Source organism: Hippoglossus hippoglossus, chromosome 18, assembly GCF_009819705.1.
Source record: "Hippoglossus hippoglossus isolate fHipHip1 chromosome 18, fHipHip1.pri, whole genome shotgun sequence".
Lineage (NCBI taxonomy): Eukaryota > Metazoa > Chordata > Actinopteri > Pleuronectiformes > Pleuronectidae > Hippoglossus > Hippoglossus hippoglossus.
Window position 1 is genome coordinate 2,591,198 of NC_047168.1, and position 26,056 is coordinate 2,617,253.

Here is a 26,056-nt window from a genome sequence, read left to right on the forward strand (position 1 = left end):
AAACACAATGTGTTCACACAAGCATTCATAAAGAATATGCTAATAACATCACATGTACGTCACACAGAAATGCAAGTGTGCTACACACACACCATACACATGATTGCACAAGCAAAACACACACATGCACCACACTATGTCTAAACAGATGCCACACACTGCAGTAAAATGAAGTGAGCCAGCGCAGGCCAACATCTTAAAAACTCCTGTGTTATTGTTGGTACAGTCGATGTTAAAGACAAGCACGGCCATTTACTACATTTCCTACAGGAAAGCTGCTTTCCCAGAGGAAAGGTTACTTTCAAATCCACAGACCTGTGGGTCTGACTTGAGAAGCTACAGACATTTAATACTGACACTTGTATACAAAGGACCGTCTTGTAGATAAGACCAGTAAAAGTCCTAAATCTCAGAGTAAATGTTTAGTAAGGACAGAGAGAGAGAAAGAGAGTGTGGCATAAAAGAACGGGAGACAGCTTGTCTCCTAAGTGGGACACAAATACACACACTTGTTACGTATGACTTATGTATAAAGTGGGTTGCAGCTTATAACATGCATAGAATACAGCATTTTCATTCATAACAGAGTCAAAGTATTTTCTCACTGCAGCGCAGCAACGCAGTTTATAAATTCTACTTGTTTTGATGAATCCAAATCTGTCACAATTCTGCCTCTGTCATATTGTGATGGGGTGAATTAAGTTGAATTGAAATTAATTTCAGGAGTCACAGTGTTGAGAAATTACAGTTTGAGGTTGAAAACAATCCTGGATCTGCCATAGCTATACACCAAAAAGTAATGTTTGTTTTCTTTAGTTATTAACATGCTAATACTAATCATCACTCACACAAAGTATATTCCACAATAGAACCCCAAATATCAAAATCACTGTGGTGCTTAAGTGAGGGAATCACCACAGTCAGTGGGATTCATCCGCTGGGAACGTTTGTCTGAACCAATTTCATTTCAGTCCTTTCAAGGCAATCATCCAATAGCTGTTGAGATACCGTATTTCAGTCTGGACCAAGTCAGTGGACCGATCAATTGATAAAAAGGCTAACATTACAATCCCAAGAGCCGCTGCCATGGCAAAAATGATAGGTACTAAAAGCTTGATTTTGACACAAGGAGCCTCTATAAGACATGGGGCTAGTTAGTAACCCTAACCCTAACTCCTCGAGGGCATCTGTCTCCTTTGCCTACTTGGTAATCCAGTTTTCTGTAGACAGTTTTTCAATATAAACTCCTCTCAGTGAAGTCTATGGATATTAAGACTATACTGAAAAGAGTTTCTGGAAAGGAACATTGCTGATTCAACATTCGTCTCCATTGTGTTTGGGAATGAGGCTAAAATGTGCAACTCAAAACATGGACGTCTGAAACCAAAGCTATCTGTGTAGGCATTTGAGTATCGTCTCAGTTGTTAAAACCTTGTTGTGTAACTTTTATGAAGGCTGTTTTCATAGCCTGGACAATGTTTACAGCAAGAGCCTACATCTCAATTGGGCTAACCCACTAATAATACAAAACAGGGGAAGTCAAACCCCACTGTTTTGTAACCTAAAACAAACCACTTCAATGGCATTGCACTCCACCATCCAGTTACCCCAGACCATAATACAAATACTGAAAGGTATATTTGCCAAGCAGTTGATACTTTGCGAAACCAATATTTACAATAACGTGTAATCAGCGCAGTGGAATGAATTCTAAAACCGAGCTCTTGTTGGGATTGGTGGCGAGGCTGGAAACGCCAAAGCCAAGTTCAATGTAGGTAAGTGCAGATAAATTTGATCCTGTTTATCGGAAAATATAACTTGTGCCAGAGAGGAAAAGAAATGCTGCATGTTTGGTTCTCTGCTGAAGAAAGGCCTCTATCAAAAAAGAGTTTGTCCCTGAACATTAAACCAGTCTGACCACAAAGCAGTGGCTGCCCAGCACCCACACATCAGCTGCTAAATGGGCAATAATGTGCAATGTGGTTGTCATTTTATGGCATCAGTGCTGATAATAACATACCATTGACTACCAGTGTTTATAATGACTTGACAGCAAGAACACCAGAGCTGTCAGATGCATCATGTTTTTGTTGAAAGGTTAATGGTTGCGGGTAATAAATGTGCTGAAGTGTTAGTGAAACTTTTGCAAAGAATGGCTTGCTGTTATGTTCAAACATGGTGTGTGTGTGCGCGTGCGTGCGTGCGTGCAGAACCTGGTACACTCAGAGAAACAAAGGCTCTTCAGAGGTTCTTTGGTTGGATCACTGGTTCTTTGTACATTCACCATGTTTTCCCATTCATTCTCATAGCTTAACATTGTTATTTGACAAAAGAGCATATAGAATATTGATCACACTAGTGCTTCAGTATTCCATGCGAGTTTTCTCTGACTTTTACCAACAACTGACAACTGTCTGCATGAATAAAAAACTATTTCACAGACAAATGCTAAATGGTCTATACTGAAATAGCACCTTTCTATTCTTTATGGCCTCTCAAAGCGCTTTACAGTTCAGTATAAGCTTTTATGCCATGTACACACACATTCACACAGTGCATCTATGGGCAGCACTTTTTGTATGTCAGGGAAATTTGGGGTTCAGTATCTTGCTCGAGGGTGCTTCGGCATGGGGAATGTGGTAAACTGCGATCTAACTGCAGACCTCGTGATTAGTGGACACTCCGCTCTACTCCTGAGCCACAGCCGCCCCGACAATATTTCTGTTTTCCTACATTAATACATGAAACCTGGGCCTACACAAGGCGATGCTGGGCATTACCCTGTACATTTCACCAGTCACTTCAAAGCTACTCAGTTAAATGAGAGGTGTACCTGTGGGGGGTTAGGGTTAGGGTTAACCGAATCTAATCACTTCATCTTTGAGTCCAAGTCACAATTGGAAATTCCCTAAAGGTTGTGTTGAGATATCATGTTCAAGAGGCCAATAACAGGTTTTGTGAGGCCACTGTGACCTTGAACTTTGACCTCCAAATGCTAATCGGGTCATCCTTGAGTTCGAGAGAACGTTTTTGCCAGATGTAATGAGATTCCCTATGGATGTTTCTGATATATTCATAAGTACATGAGGTCAATGTGGCCTTGACCTTTGGCCACAAATTGAATCACTTCATCTTTGAGTCCAAGTGAACATTTGTACCAAATTTGAGGTATTCCTGAAATATTATCTTCACAAGTTCCAAAATGTGTTTGTAAGGTCACAACAACCTTAAACTTTGACCATTAATATCTAATCAGTTCATCCTTAAATCCACAGAGTATTTGAATAAATTCCCTTAAGGTGTTCTCGAGATATCGATTCACAAGAATAGGACAGACAACCTGAAAGCTGTCATAAGCACGGAGGCATAATTGCCAGCAAATTTTTATAGATTTAGAGTCATTACATTTCATCAATGACTTTCATGTTTCAATTACTCCCATGCAAATCTAAACCATATAAAACCTCTTAGGATAATACAGCGGTTTGAGTGAAATACTCAATTAGACTTCTCCTTTGCCACGCAAGTATAGTTTGTTTTGATTATAATTCATTAAATCAGAACCTTATTATACCATCTGTAAAATGTTTGTGTTAATACGCTCCTAAGGCGCTCAGTGACGTTGTTAAACCTTAATGGGTTTGTTTTTTCTTAATTAACCAGATGTCGGGTTCATTGAGCAGCTGCTTCTTCTTTGTTCGGGCGTTTTTTCTCTTCGGGAGGTAAAACATTTCTGACGCACACATCTCTGACCTCATCATAACTGAGACCAACTGAGAAGAAGTAAACAACCGAGACAGTTTCCCCTGAAGCGACTGTGCAAAGACCAGGGGCTGCACGGCCAAGAAAAGTCAAAGAGAATGTAACAAAAAAAAGTGTCAGCTATTGTTGTCTACAACAAAGTCAGGGAGTTCTTTGATTACCCGCTCTAACCACGAACACCTAGTGGAACCCTCTGTTCTCTGGGAGGACAGTCTCGTTGCATGTGCTGCATTAGCGCTGTCATTTTCTCCACCCCCAAAATTGCCCCTGAATCACCACCTTCCTTCTAAAGAGCTGCTGTTTGTGGTCCAAAATTACGGCACAGCTCTTAACTTGCTGCCGTCATCCTGACCGCCATGCACTCCCACTCCACTCGCTCCACAAATACAGCAAGCACCGGCAAAGGATGGGCAGGGAGAGGCTTTCCTCCCTTCCGACCCACGCTTTGATAAAGTGGGACTCTTGTTTGATTTTAATCACTAAAATAATGTTAATATGTATCAATTTAAAACACATTTTTATGTCAGTATTACATTTTACAAGTCTGGGACAATAAAAAACATTACTAATAACAAAAGAATCCTAATTCACTTGCATTTACCACTTTCCCAAGCAATTAAGCCGACCATAATTTCATTGGTGAGTTGACATCATCCACTGATAAAGTCTGTTGGATGTAGATTAAATAAATATAGTCCATTTACTGGTTATTAACATGGACCACTTGGACAACTGAGCCGATTCAAGGTCAGTCAGGTCGCCATCATTTGTTGATGAAATCTGAGAGAGGTGTTTGAAAGCTCTTGAGAAAAGAGAGAGCGTAGATCAGTAGTATTGTCGGACTACTGTTGCCAAGCTCTAATAAAAGCATGTTCTCAAAGAGCTTGGTGATGGTTTTTATTTCCTTTTTTGAAATTTGACTTAAATAAGGCCGAGCATAGGCTGTCGAGTTGTCGTCCAAACTCTTCCACAGACTAACATCAAGTCCAATATACCTTTTTCCATTTCTTTCCATTACTCACTTACTTTGTTAACATTGACATCAATATTCTGATATTAACCCAATGAAGCCAATAGTTTGAATAACACGCTGCCACGTAAACAGTGTTGTCTGATTATCTTAATTACTGTCATACTCTGAATAAGCAATAATCAAAAAAAGACCTCTGGAATATTCTGTGCCTAGTGCCATTATGTCGACATATATACATCTTAATCCCAATATAATGGCCTAGAGGGAGATTTCACAGCATTCTGCAACGTCAACATACAGCAGTTACCAACTGCTTGATGACACATGCCCTGGGTGAACAAGATGGAAAAATGGAGTAGAAGCTTTTACAAAATTAGAAAGAAAAATGTAATATACAGGTGTAATATTCCGATCTTAGCTGCATTATGTACACAGGCATAGATCCTAATCGAAGGGGAATGTGAATGGAATATTCTATTAGCAGCTATGGTACACACCAATTAAAATAATGTCTAGTTCAGAATAAGGTCAATAGACGGAATGTTGCTGTCCATGTAAACACTGTTGTTGCATTATCCATTAATCATACAAGACACTGGTATACAGACCGGAACATAGAGGGCATCCACCGAGACAGAACCGAACAGCTGGAGGCACAAATGGTCAAATGACCCAGCACAGACTTCCAGGAAAGGGAGGGAGGAGTTCCTGGATGCTAAAACTTGCAAGCTTCCCTTAAATTACTGTACAAACATAATTTAGGACAAAATGTAAATGCACCACCTATACTCACTCATGTGGAAAAGCACAGAGCACTGTAACGCAGAAGAAGCCCTTTCATTCATTCCCTGATGTTTACAACGTGTAGATAAAAATAATGGTAGAGTGAGCTCCACAATGGGTTTCTGTGCAGCTGGGGAGTTGATATTTAGATGCCTCACACCTCCAGAGAACGTGGGAGTACGATAACCATGCTCGTATATCAATCTCCCTCAGTGTGTGACAGTTAATTTGCTCCATTCTTCCAGTGTGCTTGTTTTCTGTGCATGCGAGTGTGATGTGTCAGTGTGCGTTTTTCAGCCAATGGATGCCCCGGAGGAGGACAAGCCAAAACAAATGTCAATGCCCAAAGAGGACGAATGCTGTGTGTGTGTGTGTGTGTGTGTGTGTGTGTGTGTGTGTGTGTGTGTCAGAAGTATAAACTGCATTTACAGTCAGCGACGGCTCCCTCTGCTTTGTTTATAAAACTTCTTGATTTCCAGAAGAGAAACTCTGCATTTCCACTCGTCCTCACAAGTGTCAGACGTCCCTCTGAGATAACTCATCGTGTTGGCAGAAGCTGCTTTTCATTTCCTGCCGTTGAACTTTTCACCCAGTGAAACAAAACAGCTGCACGTTGTCATACTCGTCTGCAGCGAAGATATTTGAACAGCTGTTATTTTGACTCAGCTGTTCTTTAGCCCCCTTAATGACTCATCAAATGATCAGCTGCAAAATACAGCGGAGTCTGGTACAAAATATTTGGGCTGTTCTCAACTCATTTTGACAATTTGTCATTATATTGTGAAAATCTTTGTTGCATTAGTTTTCTTGCAAACTGACTTTAAGATAAAATGTGTCACTTTTCTACATTCAAATGTCTAAAAAGCTGCGTGCTTCCCAACTGTTTCCAATCATTTTCAAACTTAGAGTAAAACTTCATTTTAATCTCGGTAACTAAATCATTTCATTTGGTCACCGGCATATGCTGAAGATGATCAATGACTATATATAAAAAAATATATAAATATAATACAGATGGACGACAAGTCTCCTCTTCCTCACAGTGTACAAAAATGAAGCAAAAATAAATCCCTAATACAGGTGCTGCAATCTTGCGTTTTTTGATTTAGATTTTCATTTGGAGCGAGAGTCCGCGCAGAAGTGATTGTGGTGTGGAGCCGCAGTATCTAGGTCCCACCAGGCACACACTCGACCAATCACGAGTCAATCTCAGCTGTCAATCACAACACTTTACCCAAATCTATAGCATCAAATAGCTAATTAAATCTAAACTTACAGGAAACGTTACAGTGAAAGCACTAGGACATACATCAGCCCTTTACATCAGTCAGCCACAAGGGGGTACTCCAGACATTTTGGCTTCACTTTCAGGAGCCGTCATGTCGTCCATCTTTATATACAGACTATGGTAGGGATGTATTGACCTGCACTCATATATACACATACACATCTTTTTAATGTGGAAAAGAATTACAGAGGTTGCCGTCGTTATTGGCCCTTTAAAAACCCATATGTGTCAAACTCGAGCTTAGTCTTATATAACTACAGTATGAGAGAGGGAGAAAGAGAGAGAGAGAGAGAGAGAGAGAGAGAGAGAGAAAGAGAGACTGCTGCAGTAAAAGCTCACTCCCCCTTCAGCCTCCAGGGTCTTCACCTGTCAGTGGCTGTTTTTAATTCAGCTTTAAGCCACATTTTTCTATTATATTTTCATTTGAAACAGATGAAGGATTTGAGTCATCAGACATCTGGATCCGAAGTGATCACAGAAACAAGCTGAGCAAACATTCGCGGCAGCCAGCTCCCAGCCCCTCAGAGACGCCCTGTGTCAGTCACACAGCGTCAGAGTCAGCGTGTTTGTAACGTGATGCACCTTTAATGAGTGTTTTCACTGGGTTTAATCAGCATGTCTGCTTGGTTTGGAGAGGAGAAGATACAAACTTCCTGAATGATGAATGCTGCGGGGACAACAACCCCAATGATCCCACGCTACCTCAAAACCTCCCTAATCTCTGTCTTTTGGTATTGTTTTGATTGAGACACCCCTAGCAGCAGAAAAGTACAGACTTTGCCTTTAAATAGGCTTGTTGAAATGTTTTCATCTTCATTTCCAAAGTATGGGAGAATATTTTTTTTACACAATGTGTCAAATATTGTCGTCCACTAACCAGAGGTGGTTTGATACCAACTCCTGCATTGTGAAGTGACCTTGGGCAAGATACTGAACCCCCTGATGGCTGTGACGGCATTGTATGAGTGATGTATGATAGAGAAACTGCTGCACATAGATGCACTGTATTAATGTGTGTGTGTGTGTGTGTGTGTGTGTGTGTGTGTGTGTGTGTGTGTGTGTGAGAATGGGACAGAACTGTAAGCTATTTATACATAAGCTATTTTGGTGACAGATGAGAAAACGTTGTCGACACCAATGGTGGCGTCATTTCTACGTGACTTGACACGGGAGGACGCACGCACAAGAAAGTGAAATGTGTATTTTCCAGTCAAGCAGCCAGTGGACCCTGAGCCTTTAAAGACCATCTGTAAATGACTGATATACAGTTTATTGATCTACAGTGACAAATTGTATGATAGTGTACCCACAATGTATGCAAATTCCTACACAAGCAAACAAAGACACACCCTGTGTAGTAAAAACCCGATGGGACTGTTTTGTTTACGTTCCTTCACATCATCATCATTCACTTCCTTCACACGCTCTCATTTCAAGTCACACCAGTCAGTGCATTTGTCATTTTTCCATTTTGGTCTTGACAACTGATTCTCTCGTGGCTCTGGGCAGAGTGTACGCACACGAGGAGTGTTCATCACTTTGTCTTAGTTCCTGCTACTGAATCATCAATTATTCAACATTTTATATAAACATACAGGCTTATAATCAGTTCATATTTTCTCTAAAATCCTGTCCTGTTTATTATATAGTTCACCACCATACATTTGGCCTCCACCAGGGTCCAGATACAGAAAGATCAGTTTGTCTTTTGCCCTCAGACAATAAAAACGTCAATAGCGCACTCATTACCTTTTTTTATTTTAACAACAGCCATTCATCTTGATTGCATTCTCAAACTGCCTCATTGCACAGTAGTTTACTACTACTACAGGCCTGTAAAAAAAACTCCCACACAGTCAAGATGTGTTTACTGCCCCCGCTGGTCAAAACATATATCCTCTGTATTTGTGACATACTTGCAGTTACCAGCAGCAACCACAAATGTCACAAATGAACTTGGCCTACATATATAATTAAGGGTCTGTTTAAAGAAATTGAGTTTTCATTCTGTGGCTGGACTAAATCGATGAGGCCAGTAAATAATCTGCAGTATCTGTAGGCGAGGGACAAGATTTGGGGGCTGAAAGATTCTGGTTTCACTTCCTAGTTTGACCAATCACGTTAGAGCAGGTTTTGGTTGCCCACAGGCAACAGTCTGTGTGCTGTTAGTATTGTTATTAAGTGAGTTTTTTGTTTTTAAAGACTACTGAAAGGACAGGGGCACTTCAGGGGGCAATCACATTTCAGCTGGGGCCAGTGCCCCCCCTGGCTCTGGATCCGCCCCTGTTCTGAGGATGATTTAATGAAGATGTTGAACATGGGTGATTATTGACAGCTCTACAATCACTTGAATCATTTGAACCGGATCATTCAGACGACAGGAGCTCAAACGCTGTTGAGCATGTCCACGGTCACAGGTTGTTGTCACATAAGCCATCACATAACAGCTAATAGATACCAGAAATAAACACCACTGTTTGCTCCTGTGACAATCATTAACACAAGCTATGTATAAGAACTGGATATTATATGATTATAAACTCAGCATTGACCTGGAGCACTGTTTGCAAGTCATCCATCAAATGTTGAATTCAAACTCATGAACTCAGGTATCATGGAACCACTTGTGTTTGCATTTATGAGTTAAAAACAAATCAACATAATAAAAGCACAGAATTTATCATTTGGATATTGGTATTATATTTGTGTGTGCGTGTGTTTGCATGTGCGTGCATGTGGGTGCATGTGAGTGAGTGTGTGGGTGTGTGTACTGACCATTGAGTCTTCGTCCGCAGTGAAGACGGTACAGGCATGTGCCTGCATGAAGGACAGGATGGTTCCTGCGATCTTCTTCAGTAAGACCTCAAGACACTGCTGCTCCTCAAAGATCAGACTGGCCAACTCCAACAGCACCTGTATGAATACATCATGTCGATATTTGTGTCCGTGCATACACATGTCTTCAGAAATAGGGCTGTGCGATATGAGTTGGGAAACTTTAAAATGGAAAAAATAGCCACATGGCTCAGGAACAGGAAGGAGATTTAAATAAGGGCAACAAAGAGAGAATGTGGGAAGAGAGGGACACTAAGCCAGCAAAGACAAAACAAGGAGCTAGTATCTAAGAACGGCTACTACTGTCACATGTACATGGTTTGGGAATGAAAAGTCTACTGTGGACCAGAAAGCCTTACTTATGCCACAGGACTGTCCCTGATAAAGTCGAGTGTTCAAAACAAACGTCACAGTCGGACATGTCATGAGGCTTTAGGGCACGGTCACACATACTTGAATGTAGAAGAGGTGAACCCGCAGTTGTGTCTCAATTCAGGGGCTGCGTCCTTCGGAGGATGTGGTCTTCCCGGCCCACAAAGACCGCCTTGGGTAGACCACCAAGGCAGACCGGAAATAAGACGGCTTTCCGTCATCTGAGTCACCAGCTCGTCCCGCCCCTTATTGCTGTTAGCTGTTTGGTTGAGGTGAAGCCTGATCCTCAAGCATCGAACGTTTTGTCCTCTTTGAAAAACCGTTCCTCACTTCCATTGAAGTGTTGTTTTTCGGGGATTGAAGGAGTCTAGTCGCACTGCTGTGACACAATAGGTCTCCAAAGGATGCATCCCCTGAATTGTGACACAGCTTTCGCCTCCTGTTCACTTCCAGTCTGTGCAATGACATATTTGCTTCCTGTGGCAAATCATCAGCCGGTGTCATGTGGAGTTCAACTTTGAACTTTGACCCGCAACATTCGTCTGCATTTGTGTACATGTGACCGTGCCCTGAGCCTGCAGCACAACACGGCCTCAATTGAAAGTTTGACTACAGTTTTTAAGTAAAGGGAAACATCTCAAGTACCTTTTTGTATTTGTTGAGTATATAATTCAAATTGTAATTAAAGACAAGCTTTTTCTTCATGTTCTGTAAACCTTTATTGAATGTGCAGAAAACTGTGCTACATACAGTATCTTTCATTACCTGGAGATAAACCATCACACCCACCTGATTGCGTCGGTTTTCCAGCTGCGACGTCTCGTAGAGCTGAGCGTTGTGCAGGACGATGCCTGAAAAGGCCAAATAGGCTGAGAAGTCCTGTGAGGGAGGAAGAGAACAACGTGTGAGCACCATGTAGAAAGACGGGGAGAAGAGTGCACTACAGGGAGAACATGAAGAGGAGAGAGGAAAGAGGAAAGAAGTGAGGACGGAGAAATGGCAGATAATATAAGGAACAAGGAAGATAGACAGTTTTCTCTGTATGTACGAATAGAGTACTGATACAGTATTAATACAGTACTGTCCCAACACATACTGTACCTCCCCTGGAGACTTTTATACATGAACCAAACGTCGTCCTTGTGAGTGAAACGCTGAGTTTTACCAACCTTTTCATCCTGTTCAGTGAAGGCACCATCCTCCCCACTCTTCTTATTGATAGCCTGAGCCACGCCGACGACCTGCGATCAAAGGGACAATTTGTTTCTCTACACAGATCTGATATGGAAAAAAGGAGCTGGAGCACAGTCCACGCTGCTTCACAAGTCTGTGTGCCAAAAGCACGGCTTGACATCAGCCTGGGAAAAGTGGGCAAACACCCTGAGTACTGCAGAAAACAAGGGGCCTTACAAGATTCTGGGTCTCAGTGCATCTTACTGATGTTGTAAGTCTCAACACATTATGACATCACTGGACATTGTAGTGATAATGTGTAGTGTATGTGCTCCAGTATGCTTTTAATAATGTGCTTGTCAGATCATTTAACAGTATCACGATAACAGTATAATCCCCCTCCCCCCCTTCGTCAAGAAAGCCATAGTCTTTCACATCATTATTTGTGAGACCTATGTTGAAGTATAACTTAACAAGATGCTCCATATCACTCATTTTCATGCAGGTGACAGGCTTTATTCTTTTATTCTTGTAATATAATGACATTCTCATAAACCTCTGACTTTATTCTTGTAAATTTACAACTTTATACTTGTAAATTTACAACGTTATGCCCATAAATGTATTACTTCTCGTACATATATACATTTTCTCATAATACGTTGTATTATGACTTGAATCCTCAGGATAATGAGACTTTATTCTAGTAATATAATGACTTTATTGTCAAAATCCCCGATTTTTTTCCTTTTTAGTGGCCCTAATACTCAAAACAATACATTACGATGAAGTATATTTGAGAAAATGACAATTTAATTACTGACATGAGCCTTCACTTTCCTACACGACATTTAAAGCACAAATATTCTTGCGTTCTTTTTATTCAGGATTCAACAAGTGAAACCCTCGTGCTCGCAGTTGAGGGTAACACCTGTAACTGCCTGACAGGATGAAGCTGTGTTGTCTCACCTCGGCTCTGTGGTTCTTGATGGGCAGACACAGGATACTGTGGGTTTTGTAACCTGTGATCAGGTCGACCTCAGCATTGAACCTCGGGTCCTGGGGAAATAAAACACAGACACACACATTTCAGGTTTGGACTGTTCTCATCATGCCTGGTGCTCATTGCCATTCACCACTGAAAGGGACCAAACATTTGAACAAAGTACGAGCCACTGGCAGCTTCAGCCCTCATCCGTATTCAGACGCTCATGCATGCAAACAACCTCCTCCACCACCACCTACACTCAGGACAACCGCAGGTCCGATTTACATAATAAAAACTGTTGCTCTGTAGTAGCGGCACACATGCAGCTGTTAGCATTATGCAACCAATTCTGCTCTTCTCCAAAAAACCACAGCCTCACACCTACGTACTGTAGTTTTGATGGCACTCGTAATGAGTCACAAGGAGGCGAGCGTCTTCTCTGGTGTGTGAATGTTGAGTTTAAAAGGGGAGAGGGGGCTTCTGACGACATGATAAGGACCCGCCGATGGAGAGATGTTTTGGTCAGGCGGGTTGTTTCTCCTGCTGCTCCCACCCACCGGCTGACCTTTAAAACACTGGTTTCCTCTCTGTCCATTCCCATTATCTGCTGGACTCAAGGGGAGCTGTTTGTGTGTAGAAAACCACGACGAGAAGAGGAACAAGACAAACCACACTCCAAACAAAACTGGTTGGATGTGGTGAGATAACTCGGCTCCTCAGGTTTGTAGCACAGCAGTGTTTTTGTGCGTCTCACAGGGTTCTCAGTGTGACCAAAGGTGGAACTAACTGTTTGCTGTTGCTACACCTGTAAAGGATTCCTTTCTTCTACGGCACATATTCAGTCTCCAAAGATAACACTGGAAGAGTAACAACTTGAAAAGCTTGAGCACACACACACACACACACACACACACACACACACACACACACACACACACACACACACACACACACACACACACACACACACACACACACACACACACACACACACACACACACACACACACACACACACACACACACACACACAGTTTTCGGGGCTGGTGGCATGTTCGCCCTGGCCCAGGAGTACGGGATTGTGCATCACCAGTGTGAGCTGGGTCCTTTTTGTTTCTTTGGCTGATGTCGGTCCAGCTTCTGGGTCACCCCCTGACCCTTGTAGGAGGGGCCGGCCCATTGTGGGTTGATCCCTCCAGACTTGAAAAATCATGACACAACCACTGTTCCCCGAGGGCACAGCTCCTGCACCAGGACATGGACAGGTGTAGAACCACCTGCAGCTCCATGCTGGGTTTGGGATTGGTCATTATCGGCAGTTGCTGATTGAAGTTGTTGACCCAATTTCAACAAATCAACAAGAAGGATAAAAATAGCTTCAGAAACAAACTTTATTACTTAAGATTATCAACAACCCACATGATGTCCTCCATCAATACTTAACCTGTTACCAACAGAGATGTGTGAGAGCAAATGAAGAAAGTCTGGTTTTATTCCAGACCTCAACCTCCACAGTACAAAAGGAGGTCAGTTTACATTGTGTATTGACTTTTGTTTCAGCTTTTTAGTGTTTGGATATTGGACACCAACTATGTATCCCTGTATTGCTTTTATGGCTGAGGATGAAGTGTCTGAGAGATTTTGTTTGCAGAGAGTCTTCTCTCAAATTGCCCTGTGTGTGTGTGTGTGTGTGTGTGTGTGTGTGTGTGTGTGTGTGTGTGTGTGTGTGTGTGTGTTTTGACCTATTGTCATGGGATCAAGTGAAATCAAAACCAAACTCAGCGAATGATACGATAAATCCTGCAAGATTATTTTTCACCCCCCCTCAAGATTGCATTTTGGAAGCAGCACAGTGAAGGCATTGATAAGAACACCCCGGCCAGCAGAGGGCTGTAGCAATGTAAACAGGCCGAGGGGGGGGGTGTTTTTCACTACGCTGCTGAAATCAATGTAATCCTGAGCAGACTAATGGAAAGCTAAAGATACAATCAGAGAGCCTGGGAGTCCCTCAGATGACGCAGATGGACTTCCTGTAAGCAGTATCAGGTTCCGCCGTAGTACGCGCGCACACACACACACACACACACACACACACACACACACACACACACTTGCACAAATGCACTCTGCAGCATATACACTAAGATTATTGTGCATTATTTGAGTCAGTTAGTGCACAGCATGATGCACACGCCCTAATATTGATTTACACTCGCATTGTTTTATGTGCATTTTATGACTGTGTACAACACTGATTGTATATGCACACAAATGTATGCACACACACACACACACACACACAAACACACACAAACAACACACTATAAACCTGTGTCTCATCTGAAAAATCGAACATCATAAACGCACGGAGACACACACTTACCATTTCATTTTGTATATTCATAAACTTATACAAGCAATAATTACAAACAAGTTGGCACAGAAAATTGTCTTACTTTGCTTGTGAGGACGCTTCTCGTCATTATGCATTCCTTAGCTCCTCACAATGACAACTGAATGCCTAACCCTAATCTAACCCTAACCCTAATCCTAAACTAAACTAACCCCACCTAATTCTAACCTGAACCCTAAAACCAGGTCATAACCATCAAACTGAAGTTGTGAGGACCTCACAATGACAGTTTTGAGCCAAAATGTGTCCACACATCCACAGATATATACACACCAGCAACCACACGCACTCAAAAACACATGAGTGCACTCAGTTGCTACGGAGTTTCAAGAGTTTCTCGTCATAAATGCTGATGCTGGTGTGGATGTGCTGTAAAAGACAAAAACATGTGATTTCCACAGCAGAATGTATAAGTCATGTCCTGCCTCCTGCGTGCTCAACCAACGTGCCGCCCCTCACCTGAACGCAAGAGATGTTCCTGTTGCAAACGCATCATATGTTAAACGCAAGGTATCAGAAATGTCATGGCTTTAGAAGATGAGTGCACACACACACACATCATCCCATCAGCCACTCTTGTTCTCTTTGTTTTTCTTTGTCTATCTCTCTCTCCCTCTTTCTCAGTCACATCATCACCATTGTCTTGTGTCCAGCAGGAAACCTGATGAGAGAGCTAACACACACACACACACACACACACACACACACACACACACACACACACACACACACACACACACACACACACACACACACACACACACACACACACACACACACACACACACACACACACACACACACACACACACACACACACAATTCTGCTGGTTTGTGGTCCCTGAAGTATAAAAGCACAGTTTCATAACCAGCCTTGAATCTTGAATGGAAGATATTTCCATGGAAGCAGTGAAGCAGGAACTACAACCTTGTTTCAAACAATAGGTCTGATTTCAGTGAAATGTCGCACATAGAAGCACAGTCAAGAGTGCACGTAGCTGAGGTGGGAGAAATGTCGGGTGATTGTAAGGCTGGAGTCGTGCTGTCTGGTTAAACAAATTCAGATTGAAGGCCCCTGTACGCACTGGGATTTCAACAAGGGCTGATGATCATGGGAGAAATGTGGTGTCAGTTCACATGGTGGTCACTTCCTACAGTGAGACACATCCAGCGATGGTCATTTTAATGGTTTGGAAACTTTGAAGAGACCTATTAAAGCCTATTAAATGTAATGCTGAACAATGCCTACAGTGTGATTTCCGCTACATTCATGACTTAATAAATAAGAACAGCATAAGTATCGATTCTTCCACTCACGTGACAGCACTGTGCGTCGCTAATACATATTCTTTTCTATTGACTTCTGCATACATCAAACTTCAATTTATACCTAAAATTATTCGGTCCATCCACTCATACGTCTGCTGAAACCTCACGACCAGTAGGCACAAAGAGTCAAACTGAAGTATATTTGAAGGCTCTGAAACGTGATCCGGTAAACGGTCATTTCAATATTGGATTCTGCAAGAGGTAGACATCTTGCAATAAAACTACATCATTTTAATGCATGGATCTCTTGAGGACATAAGGCGTCATATTTACTTTGTCCTTCACAATAAAGCTCAGCCTCGCGCAAAATAACTGCTGCCAAATGTAGGAAAGAGTGCTATATTGTTTCCAATATAACTTCACAGAGCAGCTGCCAACAACTTGAAACAGAACAGAACATCAATAATAAAACGCTCAAAAAATGAAAGAGAAAACTGGGAAATTCCACTGTCCAAAGTCTTGGACGGTTTGAAGGTCGTAAAGATTTTAACCCTTTATATAAATAAAGCTTTAGATCTGCGAGTCTGTATTGTCGTCAATATTCTCTGCTGGACAAAAACACGACTTTCAAACTGAAATTCACTGTAGACAAAGATATTTTTGGCAGTTCAGATGAGGTCAGCCCAGCACGAACACACACACACACAAAAACACACACTTTAGTTAGACTGACATGACCACAAACAAAACACATGCATTCAATTATGGCCACATACAGCACTCGCTCCCTCTCCCTAATCCTAACATCCTTTGTCTCTCTCTCTCCCTCTCTTTCACTCAAAGACAAACATCTCTCTCACATCTGCTTCTTTTTTTAGGACATAATTCTTCCAGAGGGAGGTTGCACTCACAACACACACACACACACACACACACACACACACACACACACACACACACACACACACACACACACACACACACACACACACACACACACACACACACACACACAATCTTAGAGTAGTGGAAAAGCTACATCCATTCTGTTAGCGGTCTTTAATCAGTTACTAGTAGTAACCAGGGATCACCGATGCTAATTTTTCGGAGGCAGCTGGGGGGGTTAAAGGTCAAAGCCTCGATCTCCTGAAATCCAATCTGGAGCTAAATATTCAAAACAAGGTTGTTTCTCCAGCTTATTGATGTCAATTTAATCCTACTACATATACAACATGAACAAACCTTTATCATTATTTATTAGCTTTTTATAATGAAGCTGTGTGAGAACAGTCTTCTTTAAAATAGTAAAAGTATTGCCATTATTTTATGAATTAGCTTTTATCATATTGAACTATATTCATGTAGCTTTTATTCAAAGTGCTAATATGTGTTTATTTTACTTTAACAGCATTTCATACAAACCCTGATGCAGAGAGAATATTCGATATTTGTTTATTTAAGATGAAGAAATTCACAAGGTTTATTTGTATGTCTTACTTTCCCATATTTAAAGGAAGATGTGTTTATTTGTTTTCTTATTTGATTTTTTTCCTTTTCGTTTTTTCAGATCAATTTCAATCTCTGTTGATTCAATTCAAATTTATTCATAATAGATCCAAATCCATAAATGATCTAAAAGGCACTTTGCACAATGCAATATTACATGAAAAGCATCAATCTTACAATGTTCAAATCACAAATCAAAAATCACCTTTTCAGAGCTGCTTTTAATGTGTGATGTATGTTGTGTGCTCTATGTTTTTTAATGAGTAGCTTTTTATGTTAATTTTAACGTTTGTAAAGTGTATTATTATTATTATTATCAAGGGATATATATACCCTGTGAGTGTGTTATATATACTATATTTGTAGTATGTATATTCACTATATACAGAATTGGTCCCACCATAGTTTAATGACACAAAAATTTTAACACGACATAGAACACTGAGCTCATCTGCAGCAAGTCTATTAGAAGTTACTTATCAGAGAAACTAGTTCAGTAAATGTCTTTACAAACAAAACTTAAAACATTTCTCTTTACCTCAGCATTTAAGCAGATCTTGCACTTGCCAACACTCCTGTGCTTTTATAATTCTTATCACTTTCTTTCTTTTCTGCTTTTATGCATTTATTTCATTTCATTTTATTTTAAATGTCATTTTAACATGTTCTAATGTCACTTAAAATCTGTTCTCTTTTATGAATTCCATTGTAACATGTCTTTATGATATACACATGTTTTAAACACTTTTTAAAATATATATTGTATATAGAGCTACATTTCTTGTATATGAAAGGTGCTATACAAATAAAGTTTATTATTATTATTATAGAAGATCTCCAACTTAGTGTTTTGCACCGTTGCTTCATTGAAGAACTGTTTGCAGCACTCTGTGCCTCACTGTCACTCTCTCACTGTCACTCTCTCACTGTCACTCTCTCACTGTCACTCTCTCACTGTCACTCTCTCACTGTCACTCTCTCACACACACACACACACACACACACACACACACGCACGCACACACGCACGCACACACGCACACAGTCTGTCGCTGTCAGACTGACCATCTGCAGCACCGGGAGGAAATTTGTAACATCCTCTGCAGGTAGGGAGAATTCAGAATAAACTCTATAGATATCACTTTCACAGCTCATACAGCTCTCAGCAGGCAGAACTCAGATCAACACCCTGGCGATATCCCCCCGATATCAGGTGGAAATGTGCCCATGCATTGTTGGGTTATTTTGTACTTACACACACACACACACACACACACACACACACACACACACACACACACAGGAATAAAAACAATAAACTATTCCTGGCTATGCCTGTGATCTGGGTAACTATTAGCAGCTTAACATAAGGACAGGAAGCAGAGGGGAATCAGACAACCTGGCTTTGTCCAAAGTAAAAGAACACACCTACCAATGCCACTGAAGGTTCTTAAGTCCCTTGACAAACAAAAAACTTAAAAGACCAGTTTGTGATCTTGTGGGAGTCCCATGGTGGAACATTTTCCACACTTCTGTGCTGAATCTCCAGCTAATTCCATTTTGGCTTTTGTTTCTATTTACAATGGACTCGGGGAAGCTGCCTGTCCCTGTTTTTCCTAAAATAACAAATTGTCCTGGGTGGTCGTTTATATTTCTGTTCATTCAAAGTGAACAAAAATACAAATGTTTAACTTTGAACAGAGCAAAGCTACAGTAGCTGTTTCAGTTTAAATGTATTTCAGAATTATTCCTTTTAAATTGCAATCTTGCTTCCTTCTGTGCCATTGCAGAACATAAACCATATTACTGGCGACAGATTTTAAAGTCAGGCTGGTTTGATCATTGATTGAATTGTGAGAGAGGCGTGGTGTCGAAACCTGATCACCCCCAAGGTCAACACACTCAAACTGTCTGGGGTCAAAATGAAAGCGAAGAATAAGGAGTGCGTGTGTGTGTGTTGGCAGAGGGGGGGTGAAGATGTGAAGATGAACCCTCCAGAGAAGCACTTTGACCTACTTGTCCTTCTTTCATCCCCCTCATGCTCCCACCTGCTCTGTCAGCAACATGCATCAAAAACACCCCAAAGCAAACACAAGCCTGTTTCAACACACACACACACACACACACACAAATGTGCACAGATGCACACACAGAAAAAACCACCTCGTGAGAAGCACGTGTCTGGAAACGTGAAGGCAAGGAGACAAAACGGTGTCAAATGCTCACCTCGTACGCGTTCTTGATGTTGAGTGGCTGACCCGTTGCGGCGACGTGTCCCACGATGCCCTTGTTCCACTCCAGCTTGATGCAACTACTGGAGGATTCCTCCAGTGTGGTTCCCTCGGCCACGTCGAACAGCCGGCTGACCAGGAACTTTCTGTTGGAGCTGTCCTCACCCACCTGGGATAACACACGGGGTCACACAGCTGCTTTAAAACTCCTTACTGTTCGCCTACACTACAATCACTAAGTGGACAAGAAGAATTTCATCTCAGGGAAATAGACGAGTTGTTGATCCAGGAAGAGCAATATTTGCCCCAATAGATCTAATTAAACTAAAAGGGGAGGTGTTTAGTTTTCCTTTGTAAAGGAATAAGACTTTTTACTGCAGTCTCACGAAACAGAGAACAATAATACGAAGAAAATTAAAGCTGCACTGATCAATATTTTTAATAAACAACCAACTGATTCTGTCATGTGAAGCCATATTTCACATGTGATATGAATAAACTCTCCGGTTACCTCAGCTTTGCAAAGCTTTTGAGCCTCTTATAGCTCAATTGTTTGGATTTTCCAGCCCACTCACTGCTGCAGTAAGTGTTTGCAGTTGTGGGCAGCTGTTTAGTTTGAAAGGCATAAAAAAAACTTAGTCAAATGTGCATTTTTTGTGAATTAAATGTGAACATACTGTAATGTTTCCAGAAAAATACTTTAAAGCTGCGACAGTCAATATATATTTTTATAAAAAAATAGACCAAAGGACATCTGTTATGTGGAGGTTTTCACTGCAAATGATGAACCAACATCAAATCATAACCAAACTCTGCAGTTCTCCACAACTTCCTACCTCTTTTAGAGGATTGTTTTGTAATGACAATGACAGGCAGCAGTCTAACATATTGTTTTCAGCAGCAGCAGCAGGTAAATATCGGGTTAAAGCCACAGGGCTTCACACAGTTAGTGACTATCTGCGGAACATAGCGGAGCATTTAGCAGCTTTAGAGCATGTTGGTGGAGTTACGAACTTTATTTTTGAATGGGAGACATTTGAATTTAGCTGCTTAGGTTTCAGAGTCCTGGTGTTGGTGGTATACAAACTCACTGTCATGTCTTACTGGAGCACTTGAACGGACTGGAGCCATCATTAATGTTGCTAGCAATAGCTCTACTTTTCCTACTTGCCCTAGAACCAAACATGTGCTGTGATAAAGGCCTATTGGGCTTCCATTCATCACATGTCTGCTGGATGTGTGAGTTAGCAGCTGTTTGCTCACAGTATGTTTATAAGGTGGCTGTTCCCAACTGGCAAAAAAAACAAAAACTTAATGTTGCTTTGAGGAGAAAAATATATAACATTTTCAGCGGAGCTTATCCCCAATCCGGTTTAATATTACAAAGACATGTTGCACGTAGAAAAAATTGCTATACAAAGGCAGAAATCTATCCAGGACAGACTGATAAGTCGGCAAAAACTGTCTGGAGCTTGTCACATCAGCAGCATACAGATTTCCTCTAGTGACCTACATCTCACTGGTCTGGCTGATCAAAGTGCTCCAGAATTACAGTTTGACCCCCTCCCAGCCCCTTGCCCTTCATTCCTACCAGGAACAGCGAGTAGCGGTCTGCAGCGATCAGCTCGTTGATGTGGAGGAAGATCTTGTGGCAGAGTGCTGTCACGTCCAGATGACTCGACACGTCCTTCACCAGCTCCAGCAGCCTGGCGCAGCGGTCACCCCCGCTGCCTGCCCCCCTGCATCCGCTTCCGTTACCCACAACAACACCACCCTCACCCATCACCGGACCTCGGAGAGGGACAGTCTCACGGTCAGCGTCGCTCAGAAACGTCAGAGAGCCCTCGGAGTCCTTAACCACGATGGGTCTGAGCGGGCGGTCGAACTCTGATGCTGAGATTTTGCGGGTCGGGGTGCCGGGGGCCGTGGCTGGGGAAGGGCAGCGATTGTCCAAGAGGCTGAGCGTGGGTGGGAGGATGGTGGAGGCAGAGGGGGGACCAGGGTCTGTGGACGACTGGTTGGGCCGCTGCTGAGCAGGATTTTCTTTGGAGGCTGATGGCTGGATGGTGTGGACGCGCTCAGCGAACCAGGCATTCACCATCTCCCTGTCCAAGTGGAGAAGAAACAGTGTGAGAAGCTTTGACGACCAGCATCAGGAGATACTGTATTTCTACCACAGATTCTACAAACTGAACAAATGAGTAGATACACAAGACTCCAACTAGAGTTGTCTCACAAATTGCCCCCCAAAATCCAACATAAACGCAAATTATCATCTGTACCTGTACCAAAACCAAAACAGACATCCACCTGAAAGCTTTTTTCTGCACTTTGCACTGAAAAGGGAATGAAATTTGGATGAAATGGTTGATCGAAACATGGGCAATGAGGGCAGAGCGTTGACTCTCAAATGGATCATCAAAATAATGCGCACGTAATTTTTCTGGCTCACACATCTGACGTCAATGGCACAAATTGTGGTTGAAAAAGAACTGTAATGATAATGACAGGGAGCCAACGGGTTTGATTTTATCATCATATACAGATTTTTTTCTTATAGGATTATAAGAGTCAACTCATTGTCAAACCACACAATAAGCAGATAACAGGCGTAATATTTACTGAACAGATGTCCTGCTGTAATCTCTGTTGCTGCGGATGTTTGTACTGTCCACACTCACAATCTGTGTCAGATTCAGACTCCAACATGGAATTATGAGTTCGAGAAGTTCCTGTTTCCAATCAATTGGTTTTTTTTAAACTTAGTTTTACAGTTTCAGTTTTCTTTCAGAACCTCTACACCTGAATCAGAAGAAAATGGGTTTTTAAGGAGTCCTCTTAAAATATCCTGTTTCAGGGAACACAAAGGGGAAAGTATCAGTGGCGAACCTTCGCTTCTCGATCACTTCCAATTTTTGCGAGAGAGGGAGCGAATAGAACATTTGCTTCCTGTCGCGAAGCAAATCTGCAGCATGGCTTTGTGTGGAGTTCAATGTTGGTGAAATTTGACCCCTAATATCCGCTTCTTATTCATGTGTGTATGACCCTGCCCTCAGTCAGAAGTTCAACTGAGGGGCTGCAGTTTGAGATAAAAAACAAGGACTTTTTAGAAACTATAATTCATGAAAAGAATTGAAACCGTAGAGCCAGAAATGAGCATAAATCAACAGTTGACCACCTTGGAATAATGCATGAACACTCCTTATGCCAACATAAGCGTATTCGTATTCGAGGAGTAAAGGTTACAGCACAAGAGGGAAGCTGTGATGGTTTAGAAAACGGACCCTGGTTCCTGGAGATACAGGTAAATATATCCATCCGTCTGCCACTTGCTAGTCAAATATTCTTCAATGAATCCTCTCCTGTTGGAGAGGCAGAACTCTCTTTTGCCTAATTGCCTCTGCACATTATTGGCGTTATTTGAAAAAAATTCTACTTAGCTACAAGAGTGCTGTCTGCTCCAAGCTAAAATGTACTGTTGTGTTTGTGAAATTGCAAATGCAAATAACCACAGCTTTTGGCATTATCACAAGAAAACAAGCAAATGCAGGCATTAACATAATGCAACTGAGAATTTCCCGACTGGTAATTAGAAGGGGAAAAAAAATCTATATACACATCTATTTATTCATCCACCCATCTCCTGAAATTATTCCGGAGGGGCTGTATGTGAGAATGCAAATGCCTGAGGCAGAGGCTCCCTGACAATCTCCAAGTTTTTCCTGCCTGACCCTAACCCCTAGTAAAAGTTCCAGAGAGTGCCGAATGAGATGTTTGTATTATTTTATTTTTTTTCAGTTTTGCGTCCGTTGGGTGTGAACTTTGAAAAACAATGAGATTTGAGAGTTTTCGGTGATATGTTGATGTGCTGTAAACAAAAACATGTGATCTTCGCATTGGAATTTATATATTTTGCCCTCCTGCATCCTCTACCCAGGCTCCAACCCTGCCCTGAACCCTCTGGAGATTTTCCTGCAGGGTTCTTCATATGGGAAAGGTAAACAATTTGCAGAGTTCATGTCTGAAAACGGCTTAAGGCTGGGCTGAGACACCCTACAGAGGAAACTCATTTCGGCAAGTGGGATTTGTGATCTCATTCTTTCGCGCACACTAACCGAAGCTCCTGACCACAGGTGAGGGTGCGAGTGTGCACAGACAGGTAAAATGTAATATATGTGAGCATGGGTAACAAAGTCTCCTCATCTGTTTTCAGGCAGCCAGTGTGTGTGTGTCTAACGTGGATATTTACTGGAACAGATCTAAGGAGTGTGTGTTTGTGTGTTAACGCTAAATTGGACGTGATCACGGTGAGGCTCCCTAATCAGCCAACGCATTGTCTCCTCAACCCCAACGACCCAGTCACACATTTCAAGCACACTCGTCTCTGCTTCGTGAAGGTCACATGGCTTGTTACGGGTGGTTTTCATGCCAGTCGAAGGCTCTGTTCACCTGAGCCGAGGTGCTAAAAACCTGGAGAGGACGGTACAAGGCGCTGGCCATGAAGTAAACCAGGGTATCAGGCAAATACACTTATGAGAGCCGCAGAAAATGGGCTGTTATCTGACTGCAGTGTGTCAGAACCAGTCAGGTTGAGTCCTCCTTACCCCATCTCCCACTGAGCTGCACTGCCTCCCTACAGAGCCGACCCTAATGTATCAGGGGGAGGTGTGGCTGAATCAATACCTCTCTAAGAAAAATGCCTCTCAACCAGAATGGCAGCCTGGCTGATGTGAGCGACCCTCTCCTGATGCGCCAATCTACTTTTTTCCGCTTTCGGGAACCCAGCAGGAGAAGAAGACACGTGTCCTCCGACAATGCTTTTTATGGAAAACTTCTCAGGACGGAGATGCGATTGAAATAGACTGTTTCTGCCGTTGCTTGATACAAAGAAAACTGATTAAAGTTGCCATGGAGGCTTAAGTGGATAATGGGGTCTGAAGGGGTTTGTCACTAAAACAAACAGACCTGGAGTGTCCTGATGAAGTGCTGCCGGGCTGATGAAAAGCCCAGATATGCCTCCTGCGACAAAAATCACCTTATATAGCTGCCCCTGCCCGAGGAAAAGTCTGATGTGGAAATGAAATTGCACATTTTCCGAGGTCTTGAAACGAAGGAGGCCGCGACAGCAGAAAAAGCCATTCCATTTATGGCACAGGCACCTATGCGTGGAGGGGTGGGCTTGTATAATTATCACCAAGGACCTATCCGACGGAAAGCTGCAAATTAAACGGCAATAAAAGTTAATGTTTAAAGGGGCCCGGTGCAACTCGCAGGGCTGTTACTGATTGTGAAGTGGATGGTGAAATTGAACGAGAGCCGAGCGGTGAGGAAGTGGCGGCGGGTCGGACGGGACAGGAGAAGGGGTGTTAATGGTGGGAGTGGGCCAGCAGCCCACCTGAGCTGGGACAGGAGCTTTCTCCAGGTCATCATGGACCTGACAGACACCCCCTCCCCCCCAATCTCCACTGCACAGGCTGTTAGATGTGATCAGTGCAGGGGTTGCACACACTTCCTGAGGCAAAGTGATACCTATAACACAAACAATCCAACACTAACAGAGGGAAATGAACCTGCTCCTGATTGGCGGCTGGGCTGCACACAAAAGCAAACTGAGTTTTTGTTTGTATTTGCAGAGGAAGCCCCCCCCCCCCTGCTCAGGAAAGTACACACTCGCATTCACCGGGCTGCAGATAAACACAGCCATTTCAGGTTTGACTGTGCAGCCACTCTCCCACCTCCACCTCCGCTTTTACCTTGACGCCTTCCTGATGAAGTAGGAGTGGGTGAACTCCAAGTGGTCGTCCAGCCACGCTTCCATCCTCTCGCTTTCTGGGGAGCAGCAGTCCTCCATGGCGCAAAGGAAGCCGATGACAAGTCTCCCACCGTGCGCTCCGGTGCCCGACTACATGTAGCCCCCCCCCACACACACCCCCCGGTGCGCGCGCGCGTAAAACCCCGGTGCCAGGAGAGTGGTGTGTGCGGAGAAAGAGAGAGAGAGGAGGAGAGAGAGGGGGAGAGAGAGAGAGAGAGAGAGAGAGAGAGCTGCTGGTGCTGGCGGGCTGCTCGGTCGGTGCACGCGGATCATAAAGCGGTGACTGTGCGCTTCCTCTTTGGTGAAGCGACTGTTGTGAGGAGTAGAGGGAGAGAGAGAGAGAGAGAGAGAGAGAGAGAGAGAGAGAGAGAGAGAGGATCACCCCCCCCTCTGTCACACTGTTTTGATAAAGGACGCCACAAACGTACACAACATCCATTCGTTTACAACACGGGGCATCCATAAAGTATTATTCTTATTATAGAACACTGGACGTTCCTGGAAACTTAAAACAAACAAAAATTGGTACGGCCCAAGTGGGAATATGGGCCTGGTGATATTTAAAGACTGAAGGAGCAGCGGGAAGTATTTTGGAATCTTTTTTTGGGGGCTTTTGTTGGCCGGACATAGAAATAGATTTTTGTAGCTCGA

The 26,056-nt window shown here is 42.6% G+C and overlaps 1 protein-coding gene across 7 annotated transcripts in view; it reads right to left on the bottom strand.

The window, feature by feature from the left end:
• pde5ab (phosphodiesterase 5A, cGMP-specific, b) overlaps positions 1-26,056 on the bottom strand; it is an 80,580-nt gene that overhangs the window by 33,123 nt on the left and 21,401 nt on the right. For 3 of the 7 annotated variants that reach the window (XM_034615097.1, XM_034615099.1, XM_034615096.1), the window contains exons 2-7: positions 21,185-21,698; positions 19,589-19,762; positions 12,156-12,245; positions 11,183-11,254; positions 10,803-10,892; positions 9,582-9,719 (exon numbers count right to left, since the gene is read on the bottom strand). In XM_034615097.1, coding sequence (XP_034470988.1) covers positions 9,582-9,719; positions 10,803-10,892; positions 11,183-11,254; positions 12,156-12,245; positions 19,589-19,762; positions 21,185-21,698 — 1,078 coding nt within the window. Of the gene's footprint in view, positions 1-9,581; positions 9,720-10,802; positions 10,893-11,182; positions 11,255-12,155; positions 12,246-19,588; positions 19,763-21,184; positions 21,699-25,346; positions 25,682-26,056 lie in introns of those variants that run through there. The other 4 variants (XR_004616942.1, XM_034615093.1, XM_034615094.1 and 1 more) reach the window with 3 other exon arrangements.